This window comes from Apodemus sylvaticus, chromosome 6 (assembly GCF_947179515.1).
Source record: "Apodemus sylvaticus chromosome 6, mApoSyl1.1, whole genome shotgun sequence".
Classification (NCBI taxonomy): Eukaryota; Metazoa; Chordata; class Mammalia; order Rodentia; family Muridae; genus Apodemus; species Apodemus sylvaticus.
The window spans coordinates 21,526,306-21,546,161 of record NC_067477.1 but is presented as its reverse complement, the minus strand read 5'-3'; the positions used below and the strand labels follow the sequence as shown (position 1 = coordinate 21,546,161).

At 52.4% G+C, this 19,856-nt stretch overlaps 1 protein-coding gene across 2 annotated transcripts in view; it reads right to left on the bottom strand.

Moving 5' to 3' along the window:
- The window catches only part of Ccdc88c (coiled-coil domain containing 88C), a 115,934-nt gene extending 96,609 nt beyond the window's left edge, over positions 1-19,325 (bottom strand). The window contains exons 1-3 of one of the 2 annotated variants that reach the window (XM_052185243.1): positions 19,096-19,325; positions 18,543-18,643; positions 12,097-12,205 (exon numbers count right to left, since the gene is read on the bottom strand). In XM_052185243.1, coding sequence (XP_052041203.1) covers positions 12,097-12,205; positions 18,543-18,643; positions 19,096-19,155 — 270 coding nt within the window. In that variant the 5' untranslated portion in view covers positions 19,156-19,325. The remainder of the gene's footprint in view (positions 1-12,096; positions 12,206-18,542; positions 18,644-19,095) is intronic. The other variant, XM_052185242.1, reaches the window with a different exon arrangement.
- Between the last annotated feature and the right edge of the window lie 531 nt (positions 19,326-19,856).

Sequence of the window (19,856 nt, the reverse complement as noted above, 5' to 3'; positions counted from 1 at the left end):
GCATATTGCAGGACGGGAGACAGGCATGTCAGGTGTACGTAAGGCTACACATTAGAGACCCTGCTTCAAACAAAACAAAACAAAACTTTCAGGTCATGACAACAAAGAACAAGACAGACACACAAAGACTCTACACCACAGTACCCAAAACCCTCCATCATCAACACCAAGCACCTGACACAGAGGTCAAGATTTAGAACATTCTAGAAGCTAGGAGCCACCTGCCTATTCTCTAGATGGAGTGGTCATGCCTTATGAGACCCTGAAGCACAGAACACTCAGCTCTGGTTCCACATCCTCACATTATAGCTGTCGTGCTGCTTTCCCCTCCCTCTAAGAAAAAAAAAGGGAGATGTGGGTTCGTTGCTTTTTGTTTCTGAACTGCAATAAAATACACTTAACATCAAGCAGCGCTTGGCTGTTTCAGGTGTATTCAGGTGTGCGGTTCAGTGGCGTTCTTTACCCTCGCTGCTGTGCTGACGTCCAACCCGTCTCCACAACTCTTTTCATCTTGCAGGACTAAACAGTAACTCTCTGGGCTCTGTGCTTAAGAACTAATGACTTCCAAAACCAGGCAGTCTTCCACAAGAGGGGGGATGAATTTTCTGGAAAACTATATACACCTTTCTCTTCCCCTTTTTGAAGCTCTGGTTCCTCTTAGGAACGGAAAAGCTTCATTACCCCTCAACAACACCCTCTGAGCTCTTCAACCCTGAACGTGCTCTTGGATTTCAAACCCCCGACCCTGAGCCATGGCGTCTCCTGAGGCGCCAGCCCCCTCCTTGGGTCACCAGACAGAAGCTCCCCCAGTTGACGCTGTCCGGACAACCTAGTGCCTGGTGCTTCAGCTCAGCTCCACCCTGCAGACACCGACCAAGGAGGCATTCAAGGAGACCCAGGGACTTAGAAGACCTATAAACCTTGACATCAGATTGTCTCTGCCTCCCACAGTCCCACAAATTCCAACCACTAACCCTGGAAGTAGGGAAGGCTGTGAACTGTGAACATGGAGGACAGAGGTCCTGACCTGGACCTCCCACCCGAGAATGGAGCCATAGGCCCCTCAGTCAGTCACAACAGAAAAGACAGGGAAGCTTCACTGGTCACATTTCTAATTACTTTCAGTTAAAGAACAGCAAGCTTATTAGGAGGAGATCAAAAGGCCTGTCACAAGGCTCCGGCGTGAGAAATCACCTTACTGGGCCCACCTTTTGAACCTCTGAGGATAACGAGGCTCCGGAGTTTCAATACAGAAAGAGTCTAACCATCTCGGTCTGACCCCACCTCTCACCAGGCTCCGGGCTCCTGGGCTCTGGAGGCTGCTGGAGCAGCAGGGTGACTTCTAGGAAAGCATCAGTCACCAGATTCGAGCAGAGCTGTGGCAAGGATGAGGGCGGCAGCACCACCAGAGTTCCTGCCCTTGGGACACGGAGAGGGCGCGTGGGAGCAGACACCTGAGATGGTGGTGATAAGAAAACGAGGGCTGCTTCAGAAGCCTGTGGTCTTCCAGAGGAAGCAGCTGGCAGGAGAGACAACAGGGCCTGGAGCTGGTCATAAGAGACAGCCCTGCTCACCAGACCCCAGCTGGACAGCAGGATCCAGTTAAGTAACCCCCTGTCTCCGAACTGGCCAAACCCAGGGAGCTGAGGCCAGAAGTCACCGCACTGGACAGAAAAGGAAAGGGCTTGGAGTCCAGCAGGGATTTCTGCTGGCTGTCGGGGCAGCGGGGAAGCCTACAGAGACTGAGCCAGGCGAGGAGGGCAGGCAAATCCAGTTGCTTGCTGTTAAACTCCTGGACAGACAGACGGATGAGGAAGGTACTTCCTCAGGCCTGTCAAGGTGCTCCCCAAGTCAGGCAATCTGAGCAAATGTTCCTTCCCCAGTAAAAACCCAGCAAGTTTAGAAGGTGAAGATCAAAAGGCCTGTCAACTGTGGCTTCCCAAGAAAGGGCAGGAGAGGAAGGGAGAAAGCCTCGGGCGGGAGCAGCGCTCTCCTCTGGGTAACCCACACCTCAGCACCAAGCCAGTCTCCTAGGAAAGTGTGGGCATTCTATCCATAAGGTCAGGAGAACAGGCCAGAATCACCAGAAACCATCAGCCCTCGACACCTCAAGCCTGGGACACCTACGCCCCGGAGGACTCAGACCCTCAGACCGTTCCCACCTGATAAATGCAACTCTTCAAGCTCCAGCCATAAAATTCAAGTCACCAATTGTTTCCTCCCAAGGAGAGGGGGCTACAAGACAACTTAAGAGAAAGTGCCAAACAGCCTCTCAGTTCTGGGCCACACTGCACACTCCACTGCCTGCAGCTACTGACTGAAGCAGGAGCAGGCCTGAAAGGGAGGCTTTTCTTTTTAAGCTTAAGGTCATTCATTACGCTCAAACCTCGGGAGGCTGGGGGAGTCAAGCTGGTTCCACCAAGTTGAAAACGATCAATTTAATTTTTATCCCCCAGAGCTCAAAGCTCTTAGTAGACAGGACATGTGGCATTTCCACCAACAAAGCAGACAGGCCAGAGGGAAAACAAGGGGGACCTTTAGACTCCAGCGCCCTTAGCACTAGGCCTCAGACAGGGTCCAGCCTGCCCTGTACCAGGCCCCAGCCCACCAAGCAGTCAACAACCTAGAAATGGAAACAGGTCTGGGGCTCTGTAGGGCTGCTGGGGTCTGGAGCCAGGCTCCCCATGCAGGCCCAGGGCAAGCCACCCGCCAGTTCCATGAATGAAATGATTTTATCTAAATTATTTATTTCGTCAGACGGCAACCTGTTTTGCTCATGTCATCAACACCCGTGGAAGGCAGCCCTGTTTCCACGCGGGTGCGGTGACAGACTAACCTAAAAGGGCTCAGGGACTGTTTTTAGAGCTGTATTGCTGGTGTCAGACAAAACTGGGCAGCTTCCCTCAGTAAGAAAGTGTGGAAACCACTTGGCACTCCACATGTACCCAGAAAGCATACAACAGAAAGATCAAGGAAGAGAAGGGCCAGCAGGGGAAGAGACACGCGCACACATGTGTGCATGCATTTCATATGCATGCACATGCGTCAGAGCAGACTGCCCTTAGAAGGCCCTTTGATCCACTCCATGAGAGGTGAAGTGCCTGCCTGTCTATCATACCCCTACCAGACCATCGGGCAGCCCGGCCACCCATTGATCAGACAGATCCATGGTGTAGCCCAACCCCAGCACTCAGCTCTTTTAAACCCTCCCGCCACCCTCCTCAGCAGGCACCGCCGGATGGATCACCCCTCTTTTCAGATCGGAGGGAGATCAGGGAGAGGAGCTGAGCAGCACCTGTGGCTTCTGCAGAGGTCTGCAACAACGGTTTGCTCTTCTGGGTGGATTTGTGTCTCCTGACTCCCATATTCTCCATCTGTGCGGGGGGGGGGGGGGGGGGCGTCCCCTCACTTACAGAACACAAGCATTCCCACAACAAAGCCAGCCTGGAGCGGGAGCTATGCCGTTTCAGACCACAGAGCCCACGGACTCAGGTCATTGGGTTATGCCTCCCAATAGCGCACAGGGCAACTGTTTCATTATACAGATGAAGCCACAGTTGCTAGGAATGGGGTCCATGGGTTCCTGGGCCCAAGCTGAGGCTGTAATGGACCTTCCCGTCATGGCTGCCCTCCCATGTGCCCTTTAGCTGCTGGTTTTGCTTTCATAGCCTAGCAGTACTTAGGAAGGCTACCACCCAGTGCCCTCCAGTCAGACACCCGATGACACTCTTCCAGGCCATGAGAGTGACGGGGGTCTTGCTCTCTGCCGTAACGCTGCTTGCAGAGTACCCCAACACACTGAAAACTTCATCTCAAGCCGCTAGAGCCCTGCAGCGTACACGCTATCTCAGTATCTAATTACTTCCTCAAAATGCCTACACCCTGACTATTACCAATAAACTCAGAATCTGGGGCAGGGTGTGGCTGGTGCACCCCCACTACAATCCTGGCTCCTTGTACGATTACAAGGAACATAGGACTGAAATTATCTGGGAAAGGACAGAGTTCTGAATGCCTTGGCAAAGTCACAGGGGGAAAAAAACAACAACCTGTCTTTCCAAAGAGAACAGTTAAATAGCAAAAGCTGTTATTAGCCTGGCTATGCACCAGGCAGCCGGCTTTTAGGGAGCAGGAAAGCGTGTCTGGGCAAGTTCTTGTCAGACTTCAGCTGATAAACCAGTTACAACATCAAACATGCTGACCCCTGGCATTGACAGGCACCTCAAGGAATTAAGAGAACCCCCCCTCCTCACTTTAAAAATTTAAGAACTCCATTTCTTCTATCTGGTCATGAGAGAAACTGATTCCTACCTCTTCTGTGCAGGAAACCATCACTACACTTTCATTCACTCCAGCACAGAACTGATTCTCAGCACCCAGCACCACTCTCTAAGCGCTGAACAGTGAGCACAGTAGACCAGAGACCCAGGGGCCCTTGCGTGTATGGTCTGAGCTGTAATTCCGTAGGCAGCATGAATTCAGACCTCCTATGGTCTTTCCACCCCGTCTGTGCACCCACCACAAACGAGGGACTCACAAACACAATTCCTCAGAAGACTGAGCTACAGTGGAGAAACACGCCTTGATATGACGCAGGAGTGCATTAGAGACTCTGGGCAGGAAGGCCAGGCAGAGGAAGGAGAGGTCAGGTCTTTGGGCTGAAGTCTGGAAAGTGAGTCCTGAGCACAGGGGTGAGCAGAACAGACCTCCTCTACAGGCCTGGTGGCACTCTCCACACCGGAGAGCAGAGGGCCAGTGGGGCAGGCCAGCACACAGATCCAAGGATATTTGGGAAAAAACCCTGGTGATTTACAATCTGGACTCAAGGCTAAGAGGAGAAGCCCATAGCAACATCCCAGCCTCAAGTATATGCACACACACAGGCACACACACATATTTATACCTGTACACAATACTCATATGTAGACAGACACATGCATACTCCTTCATATTAACACATACATAGCCACTCCTTCATATTAACACATACATAGCCGGGCGGTGGTGGCGCACGCCTGTAATCCCAGCACTCTGGGAGGCAGAGGCAGGCGGATTTCTGAGTTCGAGGCCAGCCTGGTCTACAGAGTGAGTTCCAGGACAGCCAGGGCTATACAGCGAAACCCTGTCTCGAAAAAAAACCAAATCCAAACAAACAAACAAACAAAAAAAACAAACAAACAAACAAAAAAACTCAGACACACACACATGTGCTCACATGCATACTCCTTCATATTAACACATACATGTGCTCACACTCATATGTAGACAGACACATGCATACTCCTTCATATTAACACACGCATGTGCTCACGCTCACTCAAGCAAGCTGCCTCTGGCAGAATCCCAACTCTGCTAATTACCTCAGACCCACCTTTCACCCTTCCCACCAGCAGCAATTAGCCCTGCCTCTTGACTTCCTGCTGCTCTGTGGTTGAGGGAACAAGCCAGCTGCTACCTCTGCCTAACCCCGGAAATGCTGGTTTCAGAGGTGTCTCAAGCAAACCAGTCCCTACTTCTGGGGCTCCGGGCTGACATGGAACCGTGGCAACCATTTCAGGGGGCTCTGCTCAACTCCCAGCTTAGCATTCAGCTGTGACCATGCTGATCTACCCAGAGCAAGTCATGTCCCCACAGACTCCAGAAGCTTGGCTTTGATTAAGAAGTTTCTCTAGGCAGCCAACAACTAAGGAAAAACATGCTTCCTGGGGCTGAAGTTTCTTCCTAAGTCTCAGTTTCTTAATCTGTAAAATGGGCCCAGTAACTTCTTCTTCTTGAGGATGTGGGTGTAATGAAGAACAGGGCAGTCAAGCCTTGGTCCCAAGACTAAGCTCCCCCTGCTGTCTCAGCGTTTTGATTCCTCTTTGGGCTCCACCCCCACATTCCTATTGTTATTCATTAGGCCTTCTGATATCTGAGGTGATAACAAAGATGAGAGGGAAAAGGGGGAGGTGAGGGGAGAGAGAATGGAAGCAGGTGAGCTCACATCCTGCCTCCCCAGAGGTTTGGGAATGAGGCAGGTCCCCAGGGCCAAGGCTCCAAGACCTCCATCCAGCTCTAGTCAACAACAGAGGGGCCAGCAGGCTAGGGAGAGAAACCACCACACCTCGGAGTGTAGAACGGATTCCGTGGCACTGAGTGCTCCAGCAGTTAGTTCCCTGTGCCCACGAGGCTGAGGGGAACAGATGCCCTGCAGACCACGGCTTTCTTCAGCCTGGAATCTCAGTGGAGCTGGGTCATGAAGCAAGCTCACAGCTGAGCAGGTGTGGGCTGGCTCAGTCCCTAGTGATTCCGCTCTCTGCTGACCACTCCTCTGCTTTGGCTTCTGGGGTTCCCTGTCTTCACACTGGGGAGCACTGCTTATTTCTCCCGCACTCTGATCCTGGGCTTGTCGCCACCTGGATGGTTGCACTACCTATAACGCTGACATGTGACTGTGGAATCACCCACAGCATCCCATGATTCCCAGCAGGACTGCCCTGTGGACCCCAGACCATTGCCAGACATGTCCCAAAACCAGGCTGGCCTGCTCTCTATACCATCTCCTCATCACACACACAACCACAGACTCCAGAGGTGACCGCTAATCAGAGACCCTCACTTCCCCTCAGGCTGGGTGTCTACTATTACCAAGTCCCCCAAATCACCTTGTTTTCTGACCTTGGTCAGATGTAGGTCATATGACCAGCTCCCATCTCTGTTCCCTGCCAGGGTCAACCCACCTTTCATTTTCCACACAGGTGCTAGAGTTTCCTCTCTGTTATTTTCCTTTCTAAAATAAAGAGGAAAAAAAGCTACAGCCTTTCACTTTCAAGAGTTCTGAGTGCGTGTATGTGCGCGCGTGCGCAACTCAGATGTAGAGAGACTGCCTACCGAAAGGTCCTGGCTCTGATCTGTAAAACAAAATACCTACAATGCAAAAATCCAGTAGGAAGGAGCTCATGTTCATTACATGGCACCCCAGGCTCACTCCTCTCCCACATCCGTGGTCTCCAGCCTGCTTCAGCTCCATCTTTCAGGGGCCCCCCCAGGACACCCCTCCACTAGCACGGCTCCCGTAAGACACAGGTGCAAGCTAAGTGATGCTGGTCAGAGTCTTCATCTTTCCTGGTCCTGTATTTGGAGACACTACCATGTCTTGCAACAAGCTGCAATGACAGTCTGATCTGATTTCCCTCCCAAAGTATCTCAGATATAGACAAGAGCCTTCAGAACCACACAGCAAGGAAGCAAAGAATGGGTATGCCCCCACCCTTCCACCCCCACCCTGCCCCCAGTCACACCCACCTCTGGGCCACCAGGGCTTCCTGTCTTGCATTTCATCACTGTGCATACACCCTTGGGGGGGAGGGGCAGGGGCAGGAAGAGGAAAGGAGGGGCCGTGCAGATGGCCTCCTCTCATTCCCCATGTGCTCTCTCTCCGCGTTCTCTCTGAGCTATAAGCTAACTGCCAGCAGTCACACCGCGTCCCAGAAATAAACAAAGGCTCCACTGCCCACAAGGTGCAGAGCCAATCCTGCTGCCTCAGACCCTGTGATCGCTCCCTCCTCCACCATCCCCGAAACTGCTTTCAGCCAGCGGGCTGAGATGGCCCTGTCCCGGGCACAGGGTGAAGCTCGGCCGCAGTGTCTGCCTTGCATTCCAGAGGCACCAGCTTTTGCAAAGCAAGGAAGCAAACAAACAAGCACCCCAGAGCTCTGGGCTTGGGGTGAGGACCCAGAGGCCCCCAGGGCTCGGCAGCAGCACAGAATGCTGTGTCTTTCAAACAGGGTGGCAGCCACCACGGCTGCTAAAGGCACAAAAGTGCAATTCACCAGGAAAAAAAAAAAAGGACAGGCCTATAAATAGTGTAGTTGTAGCATTTGGGAGCAAACACCCTCACAAAGTATTCACGCCCTTTGACCTAACAACACCCAGCCAGGAATTTACCCTGAGGAGCTGAAAAAAACAAAAAACCAAAAAACCTGGTATTTGCTGAACATCTATATACCAGGTATGTTCAGAGTTGTACGGCTCCTAATTCAAAACCAGGGCTATGGGAAATGTCGATGTCTGCAGAGCCGGATAAAACAGCACACAGACGCAGGTATTCAAACACATGAATGTTTAAACGCAAGGGAAAACACTAAGTCCACCTTAAATGACAGAAAGAACAAACAGGTGGCACAGAGGCACAGGGAAACAGAAGCCACACAGAGAACACAATCGCCAGGACCAAAATGTTGTCAGCGGGGATCTCCAGGCAGGATGGCGGACAAACTGAATTCCTTTCACATATTTCCTAACCATGAGTTAAGGAAACATTTCTGGGCTCAAAAACATTATCTTTAAATTCCTCAGCTGTAGATGCAAACCAGCCAATCAAGGGGACAAGCATACACTCTAGTCTTCCAAGTCGGCAGGCAGGCAGGCAGCGGGGAAGGTCATTTCTCTGCAAAGCCCCAGTGCCATGTGTTATTCATGAAGCAAGCTCTGTCTGTGTGTCCTGCATTTCTCTACCCCTCGACCAGCGAAGGAAGCACTGCTTTGCACTCTCTGAGGCACACACCACGGAACTGAGGAGATCAGCACCACGCTGCAGCCATCATCGAGGCGGAGTATCTATTGCCTTTTGCTCTTTTTGTCATTTTTTAACACCAAGTCTCATGTAGCCCAGGCTGGTCCTAAACTGTCTATGTAACTGAGGCTTGCTCTCCCTGACTCCATCTCAAGTGCTAAGATTACAGGATTGTACTGCCCTGCCTGACTCTGGTCCTACTTTTGACCAAGTGTTTCATTCCAGCCAGCAAGATGGCCTTGTGGGTAGTGGCACTGGCTGCCAAGTTCCCACATGGTAAGAGGAGAGAACTGGTTCTCCTCGGACACACAGGTTCAGTGGAACACGTGAAAAAGTATGTCATGCTTCAAAATGCTCGCTTTCCTAAGACATTTCTCACTTGCCGGACCTGCCACATGCTTACCGAACACAAGGGCCAAAGGGCTGGCAGGCCTGGCAGCTACCGCTCAGAGTTGAAGGTCACATACGGCAGGACTGGAAATGCAGCTCAGTCAGTATGACTGCCTAGCATGGTTGACGACGGCAGCCCTTCAGGAGCACGGACGGAGCTTGGGGGGCTGCAGAGATCGCACAGCCATGAGGAGCACTTGCTCTTGAGGAGGAGCACTTGTTCTTGCAGAGGAGCACTTGCTCTTGCGGAGGACCCCAGTTTGATTCCCAGCACCCAGACACCAACTCTCAAGGCTCTGTGACCTCACGTCCTGGCCTCTGCGGCACCAGGCATGCACATGATGCTTAGTCATATGTGCATACACGCAGGCAGAACACCCATATATGTAAGTAACACTTTTTTAAAGTTTTTTTTTTTTAAGCACCCTTTAACCCACCACTGGGGTGACCCCTCTCCTTCCTGGCCACCTCAAGGGAAGGTGCAAGAGCTGCCTCTTGGCTGGTTTTGTAAGACGATCTCACTCACGATGAGGCCCATGCTGGCCTCAAGCTGTCCACCCCAGGGTACTACCTCTCTAGCACTGAGATCACAAGAGTATGCTGCTGTGCCTGGCTGGGAATGGCGAGTCGAGTCATTTCATACCATTCTCTGGGCTGCTTTCCAACAGGGAAACTGGGTAGTGGTTCCTTAGGAAAATGCCTATTGAATACCCTCAAAAATAAGCTATAGTGCTACATTAGAAGGGAAAAGGGGCAGGATGTACAGTTATACTTATGGCATGCCCATAACAGCTCAAAACAAAACCCATTCACCCAACGACAGACAGGAAACACTGAATGAGATGGACAATTGTCCCTGGAGGAGGGCCTAGCGCCACCTGCCTTCACGGTCTGTGTTTCTCAAGCTGTTTATACAGAGCAAGTATTCTTCTAACATAAGAACTGAATGTCTGCTCCCCATAAATCAGAAAGGACAGAACACTGTGCACAGGTAATGTGCCAGCCACTAATGCACACACATTGTACCAGCTCTTTCCAAACTGGCAAGATGAGGGGACAGTGACTGTCGCTCCCAGCCAGTGCTTGTGGACACTGTACTTAGCTGGTGCTAGACAGTGACCAGTGCCATCCCCTCTCTCAAATAGCTAAGAGAGTGGAAAATGACAAGAACATCAGGTCTTCTTCCCTTACCCCGAAGTCCTTCCGGGTCACCCAGTCCCTCCTTTGTGAGAGTTTCCCATCTGGGACTCAGCAGCAAACACCTCTCCGCGGCACACTGTCTCCAGTGGATGCTGAGGCCTTTCATCCAGCCCAGACCTGGTCCCTCACAGCTGCTAATCACTGGTAGCAGGGGACCCACTGGGCCTTCTGGGACCCAAACAGTGTTTTCAAGGACCTAGAGCTACAGTGAATGGTGACTTACATCAGCGTTGAAACCTAGCTGTACAGGCTGACCTCAAACTCAAGAGATCCGACGGCCTCTGCCTCCCAAGCACTGGAGTGAAAGGCGTGCACCACCACCGCCCAGCTCCACAGCCCTGTCTCTTGAACGTGCAGCACCACCTGTTTCCTCTGGGACAGGGTAGAGCACCTGCCTGTTACAAATGGCACTCGCAGATAGGCGTCTGCAGTTAGCCAGCACAGCTCCCCCAGGCTCCACAGACGCCAAGTTCACAGGGCACCACTATCTCACCAGCTGACCAAAAGAGGCACTGGCTGAAATGCCCCAGCTCACAGTGCGCCCAGCCCAATGTGTAGCTAGCTGTCCTTAGCTCAGAGAACGGAGCCCTCTCCTAGGGCTCTCGGTAGCTAGCTCCCTGAGCCCTGGCCCCTTCCTTAGACACCCACAGCTAACGACATGGGACTGTTGCGGCCCCTGGAAGCTATACTAATCTCACAGAGCCACAACCATGCTCTGAATACTCATGTGTGTATGTGCATTTTGGGGCCAAAGGTCAACCTCAAGTACTGTTCCTCAGTAGCCACAGACTTGATTGAGACAGGGTCTCCATCTGGGATCTAAGGCTCACCAATTAGGCCAGGCTGGTTGGCCAACGAGTCCTAAGGGTCCTCCCACCTCTGCTGCCCCAGTTCTGGGACTACAAGGGCCCACTGCCATGTCTGGATGTTTTTAAACTTGGAATGTGGGGATGAAACTCAGGTCTTCATGCTTGCACATGTATTTGACATGTATTTCGAGTTAATCTCCAGCCCCATTCTTTGTTTTGGCTATGGTGTGTATGTGGCATGCTTGTGTGTTCTAACATGTATATGTGTTCTCATGTGTGGGCGTGTATGTGTACAGGTATGTCTGTGTATGTGCCATGGCCACACTGGAGGACGGTGTGTGAGCACTTGTACTGCTTACCTCCCCTGATGGGAGGACAGACGTGATCATGACAGAATACCCCTCCCTCTCCCATTTCCAATCCAGACCGCAGAGCAGGCAAGGGTCCTGCAACACCCATAGCCCTAGGCATGGCCTGGGCCCAGCAAAGGCCCAAGTCACAGCCAGTGGTCCCTCAGCTGACTCAAGGCAGCACCTGAGGCAGAGAGGAGCCTCAGGTCAGCAGAGACCTCACCATATCTCATCGTCTCTCTCAGAGTGTCAGCAATGCTGACCCACCCACACATCCAGCCAAACACATCGAGCAGTGTAAAGCGGATCCTTGACTCTTTAAACCCAGATCCTGCTGGCCTGGAAACACAGCGGCTCCATGCTTCGCCCCTTTTCCTGGCTCCTTCTCTCTCGCTCTCTGCTCTTAAGTGGCTTTTACACAAGAGCCACTAAGCCAGAGGCAAGGACCATGCACCTCTTCCAGAGGGTCCCCAGTAAAACACAGAGAGCAGGCTGTGAACCAAGGGCCTCACGAACCAATCAACAACAACAACGCAGGCCCCGTCCGCCGTCCCTGACACCCCACACAGCTGGGCTAACGAAAAGCACCAACGGCCTGCAGATGGCTGCCACTTACCCTGGCTTCTTGTGGTATCCCACTCAAGGGGCCCCACTGCAAACACATGGGATACCCTCACTCCAGGGGCCTCTGTACACCCACTGGAGGGACCTCTCTGTGCATACGTACGGAAACCCGCTTGAAGGTCCCATAGCAGGCCTGTGGGCCCCGGCCTGGCCAGCAAAGCAGCCTCACCTGGTAGTAGGTCTTGATGTTTCTCACCAGGATACTCAGGTTTTGGATGCGCAGGTTGACATCATTGTTGACATGCTTGTTGATCCGCTGGTTGCTGGGCCTGGGGTCTCTAGATAATGAAACAGAGTGAAAGTCACATCTCCGGGCACGCGCTGTACCTCCTGCCCCAGAGGACAGGGTGCGGTTCCGTGAGCCTCATTACTCCCTTGGTGGCCATGAGTCTGTGACTCTAGCTCAAGTCAACGTCTAAGTCTGCCCATAGCTGTGCCGGACAAGTCACCTCTGTGTCACCTCTGCTGCTTCGCTCAGGGCTCTGAGTGAAGCACACAGCCCTCTTCGAGATTGTTCCCGTTTCCACTGTTGGAAGCACCGAGTGGGACACCCAAGCGTCAAGACTGTGAAAACCGACAGATACATAAAAACCAATAACCTATCCCAAACTGTATCTTATCACTAAAAAGACAGGCAAAGGAGGGGCTGGAGGGATGGCTCAGCAGCTAAGAGCACCAGCTGCTCTTCCGTGGGTCCTGGTTCCTTCCCAGCACCCACAGAGCTGTCACAACCGATGGTAACTGTCATCCATGAGATGCCTGGTATGCAAGCACACATGTAGACAAAACACCCGTATACATAAAATAAATAAATAGATCTTCTTGAAAAGAAAGAAAAATACAAAACAAGGGCCCTGGCGTGTTTTGTGACCTTCGGAATCATGTTCCGCTCAGTACAGGTCTCCCCGCCATCTGGAATTAGGTTGCTCCTGCTCATGATCTCCACTCCAGGGATGCGATTGTGTCTTAACAAGCTGATGCCCAGGTCTAGGACATGACAGGTGTACCATCACACCGCATACGAAAAGCTGAGTGTGGGAACAACGTCCCTGGCATCATTTCCCAACCACAGGTGGAATTGGGTAAAGGAACCAGCTCAAGCCATGCACAGCGTGGTTCATCTGCATGCAGGACAGTTCCTGCAAACCCTCAGTGTGGGAATCGGCTGCCAAGAAGAACAGGGTGGAGAGGGGAGAGGGGAGAGGGGAGAGGGGAGAGGGGAGAGGGGAGGGGGAGGGGGGAGAGGGGAGAGGGGAGAGGGGAGAGGGGAGAGGGGAGAGGGGAGTGATGCCTTTCACAGCGAAGGAAGGCCTCCCTTCCATCCGCTCCCAAGGCGCCACCAAGGATAAAGGCAGGGGACTCAAAGCCCTTCTTCCGGGTTTCATCTATCAAAGGCCCTGTGATGATGAAGGCACCAAGCCTACTAGGAGCTGGTAGGGAGCTGTGGAAATACATCTCGGGGCTCTTTGGCTTGCTCAAGGCTGCATTAACAGAAGATGAAGAAACAGAAGAAAAGGACCCACACCTTGAATCATTTCAAATGTCAAGGGAAGCACAAGGCTCTTTTGTGACACAGGCTGTTTAACAGTCAACCTCTGAGTAAATATTTGACATATACTCTAGAGGCTCCACACAGTGTCTGTCCTAAAGCATTTGAACCTTCTTCCCACAGCCTGACTTCACATAGTCATTTCACGGCCCCTCAAACAGCCACATCAGGTGACGACACTGTCCCCACTGCACAGAGTCTGTCAAAACCAAATTTACACGTTAGGTTTCTTCTAGGGCCCTTTGCTACCAAGGAAATAAAGGCCAAGAACACTCCGGAAATTAACTTAGTAAAGGGGCAGCATTCTGCATTTCAACTGTAAAGGCATTTAGCCACGGCAGCTTTCCTAGCGAGACCGAGTAAGGGGTCACATTAAGGGACCCGCTGCGAGCAGAGCAGCGGCATCACGGGGCCTAAGCTTAACGCGAACCTCAAAGAAGCTGCTGCTGGCTTTCCGACCTTACCACTCTTGCTTTGGGGAGGTGAGGGAATGAAGCAAGGCTGTACAGGGGCTTTGACAAACACTAACCATTAGGCTATACCCCTAACCTTTACTTTTTCTCCCTCTTCTTTTTACTTCTGAGACAGATTCTCATTATGTGGCCCAGAAGCCTTCAACTAACAATGTTCCTCATACCTCAACCTTTAAAATAAACAGCTGGGCCAGGCAGTGGTGGCACACGCCTTTAATCCCAGCACTTGGGAGGCAGAGGCAGTTGCATTTCTGAGTTCAAGGCCAGCCTGGTCTACAGAGTGAGTTCCAGGACAGCCAGGACTACACAGAGAAACCCTATCTCGAAAAAAAACCAACCAACCAAACAAAAATGAATAAAATAAACAACCGGGATCACAGGTGTTAGGACTGTTTCGTCGTTATTTTAATCCTGGGTTTCGTTTCTTTTCTTTGAGACAGTTTTACCAAGCCCAGGCTGCCTCAAACTTACTAAATAACTGAGGATGACCTTGAGCGTCTGATCTTCTTGCCTCAGTTTTCTACCAGGATTCCAAGGGTGTACAACTCCCCCTGCTATGTGCAAAGCCGGGGATTGAAGCCAGGGTTTTGAGAGTACTAGGCAACCATCTTTCTAATGGAGCCGCACCTGCTGTTTCTAGATTTCATCTTCACCAGAGGGGCCACTGCAGGAGTATCAGGTACCCACAACATCAGGATACACCACTGACAGACACCCGCTGGCCAAGGGTCTGCACGCCCAGGACCTGGGATGTGCAAGCCAGCCACATCTGCTTTTGTTCTCCCCAGGCATGGAAAGAAACAGCTAATTGAAGGAACACTAGAAAAGAACCCTAACGTTAGTTTAAGTTATATGACTAATTAGACTAATTATCATGATCATTCCCTCAGTTAATAAGTCTCTCAGGGTAAAGAACATTTATTAGGAAGTAAACCAGGGTTTTGAGAGTACAAAAGTTTTAGCATTGCTTAAGAAAGGCAAAGCTCATGTCCATTTACTCAATGCCCCACACAGGCTGCTAGAAATGAGGGTCAGAGGCCCAGGGGTCACAGGAGTCTGAATAAGCCCCAGGCTGAGGGGGAATTTACCACTTTCCTAACAAGGGCACAAGTCAGCAGACAGGGCTCCTGGTCCACGGAGGCTCCTCTCAAGAGTACAGATGCACCCTGAGATGCACCCTCCCATGATCATGAGACCCACAGGTGACCCAGCCCTGCCTCACTCAGACTACACGGGTGACACCCAGACATCAATGCACCATCCTACTTGGTCCTTCCCTCATCTACAAAATTCTACCCCCTTATCACAGACTGAGGCTTCGGGAGTAGAGCGATCGGCCCAGTGTAGCAGGCGGTGAGTGGTGGAAGCTATCCTGCCAGCAGCTAGCAGGATTCCCATCAGTCCTCACCGAGGAGAACAGCCTGTGATCCAGGGCACTTGGAAGGGAATCCTAGCCCTGGGCCTCCCTTGAAAGTTGAGCCCACCGGGGCGTTCCGGCTTCCAGGTGAGCCGGATGTCAGCGAGGCCAGGGCCAAGAGACTACTACCCAGACTTCTCGGGTTGTCACAGACAATGGCCAGGTGCAGTCACGTGACCACAGCCAGCCTGAGGAAGGCTCTGAAGTATTAGGTAACAGCCTCTTATCTCACTCAGCCTTACCCCAACTCAGCCACACAGCTCTGCCACATCCAAAGGCCACCGCCTCCCACAAGGAGAGAACTGATCAAAGTAGCACAGCAGCAGTCTCCAGGCACCCAGCACAGGAAGGAGGTAACACACCCACAATCACTCACCTTAGCCTCAGGCTAACATTGCTCCTCAGGGCGGAAAGGGAAGGGAGACTAAGGCCAGGCTGAAGGAGAGTCAAGTGTTAGCCTAGACCTTAGACTCAGCCTCTGCCTCATCAGCAACAGAGGGAAAGAAGCAGACACTGGTGAGGCACTGGTGAGAAGACACTGCCAGTCAAGGTGCTCACCACCAAGTCTGAGTTCAATCTCCAGGAACCAACTCCTGCATCCATCCATTTCTCTCTCTCTCTCTCTCACACACACACACACTTTTTTTAAAGTAGACTGAAGAAACCCAGCACCCTGTCTGTGTATGTGGCTGAGCCCAACACCCATTCCTATCCAACGCTAAGCTAGGTGCTAGCAAATTATCTCACTTAATCTCCAGGACCGTTTCTTGTTTTTGTTTTGTTTTTTTCGAGACAGGGTTTCTCTGCATAGCACTGGCTGTCCTGGAACTCACTCGGTAGACCAGGCTGGCCTTGAACTCAGAAATCTGCCTGCCTCTGCCTCCTCAGCACCAGGACCATTTCTTTAGGGCAGAACTTTACTTCCCACTCTTTTTGTTTGTTTGTTTGTTTTTCCGAGACAGGGTTTCTCTGTGTAGCCCTGGCTCTCCTGGAACTCACTTTGTAGACCAGGCTGGCCTCAAACTCAGAAATACACCTGCCTCTGCCTCCCAAGTGCTGAGATTAAAAGGCGTGCACCAACGCCCGGCTTACTTCCCACTCTTAAAGTGAGGAAACTGAGGCACCTACAAGAGTCCTCGTGTCACATTGCTTGTGAGAAGACGATCTCAGGTTCAAACCTATTTTGACCACTTAGGGTTAACAATATTCAGTCAGGGTTCTCTCTTTTGGGGTGCGTGTGTGTGTGTGTGTGTGTGTGTGTGTGTGTGTGTGTTTGAGATAAGGTCTCATATAGCCCAGACTGGCCTTGAACTCTCTATGTAGCTGAGCCTGGTCTAGATCTCCCAACCCTCCACATTTCAAGTGTTAGGAATAAAGCTGTGCACCACCACAATCATTCAGGGTTCTTTTAGTTACCCACCTTTTGAGGAGGCAGGTATGGAACCCAGGACCCCGGATACTACAGGTAAATACTAGAAAACTACAGGAGCCCCTGTCTGTATCTTATCAAGGTTATGTTTACAAGGGGTAAAATGTGTGCATCTTAAGTCACAGCCCAGAGTTGGGGAAAATGCATTCCAGGGAGTCATTTCACAGGCCGCTTAGCAGTCAAGCCCCACCCACTTCCGGAGGCAACCGCATTTTGATGCCTGTTACCTGGCGCCAAGTTATGACTCCCCAGAAGCAGAAAATTATGATTGGCAGGTCCTGTGCCCACTCCTGCCTGTCTCTGTGGCTGTCCCAGGACTGCTGCACACCTACCAGGTCCTTCTTCCAGAATGATCACACTTACATATCACAGAGAGAAAAAAGTAAGTCTGAAAACTGTCAGGGAGGCGTTTGACAGAATCTGGCCAGGGCCAAATGCAAGTAAGTGATGAGCTGGCGTTTTGTTTTTTGTTGTTTTTTGTTTTTTTTTTTTCCAGGAAGGTCCAACAGGCTTCCCTGATTTACGGGCAAGTGGTAAAAGCTTCAGGAATTCCAAAGGTCAGGGAAGAAAGAGAATTGGTCCCTGGGCTTTTGTTCTCTGAGCCCTTGTGTAGCTAAGTGGAAGACTGGAGGACACTGCTGTGTTCTTTAATTAAACAGCCTCAAGCTTTACAGGGATAGGTTGTATGGTCCTTATACCAACAGAACCCAGCCATCTCGGGCCTGACAGAATGGGATGGCAGGAGCGTGGCCAGAGCCAAGTCTGCTCAGAGGCAGCCTCAAGAAAAACTCATTCTCATCAGGCCTTTGAGAAGCACAGGCAAAGCCAACAGCAAATGTCTCTTTAGGATCTGGTCAAACTCCGAAGACCAGTGAGATTGGAAGAATTAAAAATGGGAAAAAAAAGAAAAATGAAAAAAAAAAGACATGGTTTCTACCACTGTGAATCAAATGAAGTCCTATGAAAACAAACGGAGTCATCTAATTGGGAAACCACCCCCTACCCGCCCCCACCCCCAGCTACAAATCCGAGCTGTATTTCATTAGCTAATGGATTACTGAGTGCAACACCTCCATCAGTCCCAGCTGAGTGGGTACTGTAAAAGCTGATCCAGTTTTATTTTGTTCCAAGTGCCGGTGACTCATACTGTCACTCCCTTCCAATAGGATCCCCGAAGCTTCTAAGTTAAACACAGAATGTAGGGGTAGGAGCCAACACCTAGGCGGTGGTAAGATGTCAGACGTACAGGCTCTGCAGAGCTCCACAACGGTTGTGGACAGAGGTGCAGCCGGCAAGTAATAGCTAGGTGAAGCCCAAGCAATCGGTCTAAACACAGTCCGACTGCCGGTGTGCCTTCTAAACCCAGTGCACACAAGGACGCATAACGACTGCATCTTGCCCAACAACTGGGAAGGGAAGGAGATTCAGAGAGGCTCAGTTCCCAAGCCACAGAGAAACTTTACGGTTCACACTGCGAAGCTCCAGACCCAGCGGACATTTCCTGTAACCAGACCCTCTTTACAGGTCTGTGTCCCTCCAGAAAGACAAGGGACTTTTGATGTCCGCGCTCAGACTACCATTAAGTCCTTGAGTTTGCAAATGAGTCAACTGCAAATTTCCTTTAACTCAAATAAGGTGCTAGGGGGAGTCCAACGGCCCACCTGAACGGAATTCCTCCCCGGCCATCCCGCATTCACGCTACAATCTTAGGTTTTCTTCAAGCATCCTCTCTGAAGAGGCAACTTACATTTGCAACATGATTTGGTTCAAAAAGATGCCGTCCACTAAATCCATGTACAGAGTCAAGTTGTCCTGGTGGCCGCTTCCAAACGAGCCAAAAGTTTTCACCTGCGGGGAGGCAAAAACATGTTGGTCTGACGCTGGGGGACAAGGCCGGCCAGGGAGGTCACCAGCACCTCGGTACCCCCGCAGGCAACAAGCCTACCCTTCCCGAGCAGCCGTCCTTTCCCGCGCCGGGAAAGAGACACAGGACAGGAGGGAAACTTCTGGCTACTCTTCTCCAGAGTCCCAGAACGCGAGGGAAATACAGAAATAAATAAAAGGGACTTTTCAACAAATTCCTCACGTCTCAGATGCACGGCAAAGCGGCAGCTCAGCCCGCCGGCCCGCGTTCCCACTCTGCGCCCCCGCCGCGGGTCTCGGGGCTTCCGGAGGGGTAACCTCCCCCCTCCCCCGCCCCCACGGCCGCCGAGAACAGGTGCGCGCTCCCGGGTGGGAAGCCGCGCGACGCCCACCCGACCCGGAGTCTCCCGCTCCCCGGGGCCACTCCGCGCGCTCACCCAGGTCACCAGCGGGCTCTGCAGAAACAGCTCAACGAGCTGCGACACCGTCACGTCCATGCTGAGCCGCGGCCGCGCCGCACAAAGCGGCCCTGGCAGCCGGCGGCGGGCGCGGGAGACAAAGGCGGGGCGCGAGCCCACGGTGCGCGGCTGCGGCCCCGCCCGCCCGGGGAGAGCGAGAAGGTGGGGGCGAGGAGGGGGAGGGAGGGGCGACGCGGTCCCTGCTCGGTCGCCCGGTGCCCTGCGCAACCTAGCGGAGAGGAGCCGCACGGGGCGGGGAGCGCGTGGGGGAGCGGGGCGGGGCCACAGCACGTGGCGGCCCGAGCGCGCGGGCAGGTGCAGCCTGCGCGCGCAGACCTGGGCCCGGGAGGAAGAGGCTCGCTGTTAGCCTCAGGCTGCAGGCTTGCGCACCGGTGCGTCTGCTCTGCCGGCTCCCCGGCTTCTCCCTTCCAGAAGTTCCTTCGGGCTGCTGGCCGTGTGGCCGCCCCACGCGTGTGTGCCCCTGTCTATGGCTCTACCCTCCATCCACCGTAGCACACCGTGCGGGAGAGCCCGTCCCGGCCGCAGTGTGCAGCGGCAGCTTTGAGGCTGGGCTCCCAGCGCCATGGACGCCGTACCCCCCTGCTGGCCGGGCTGTGTGCTAGGAGGCCTGCAGCCCCACTTTCTCACCACTTCCTGGTAATAACTTCGCTCCCGAGCTGGGCTGTTGTTGCATGTACGCAATATGTCTGACGGGTTTAATCCTCACTGTGATGTGGGAG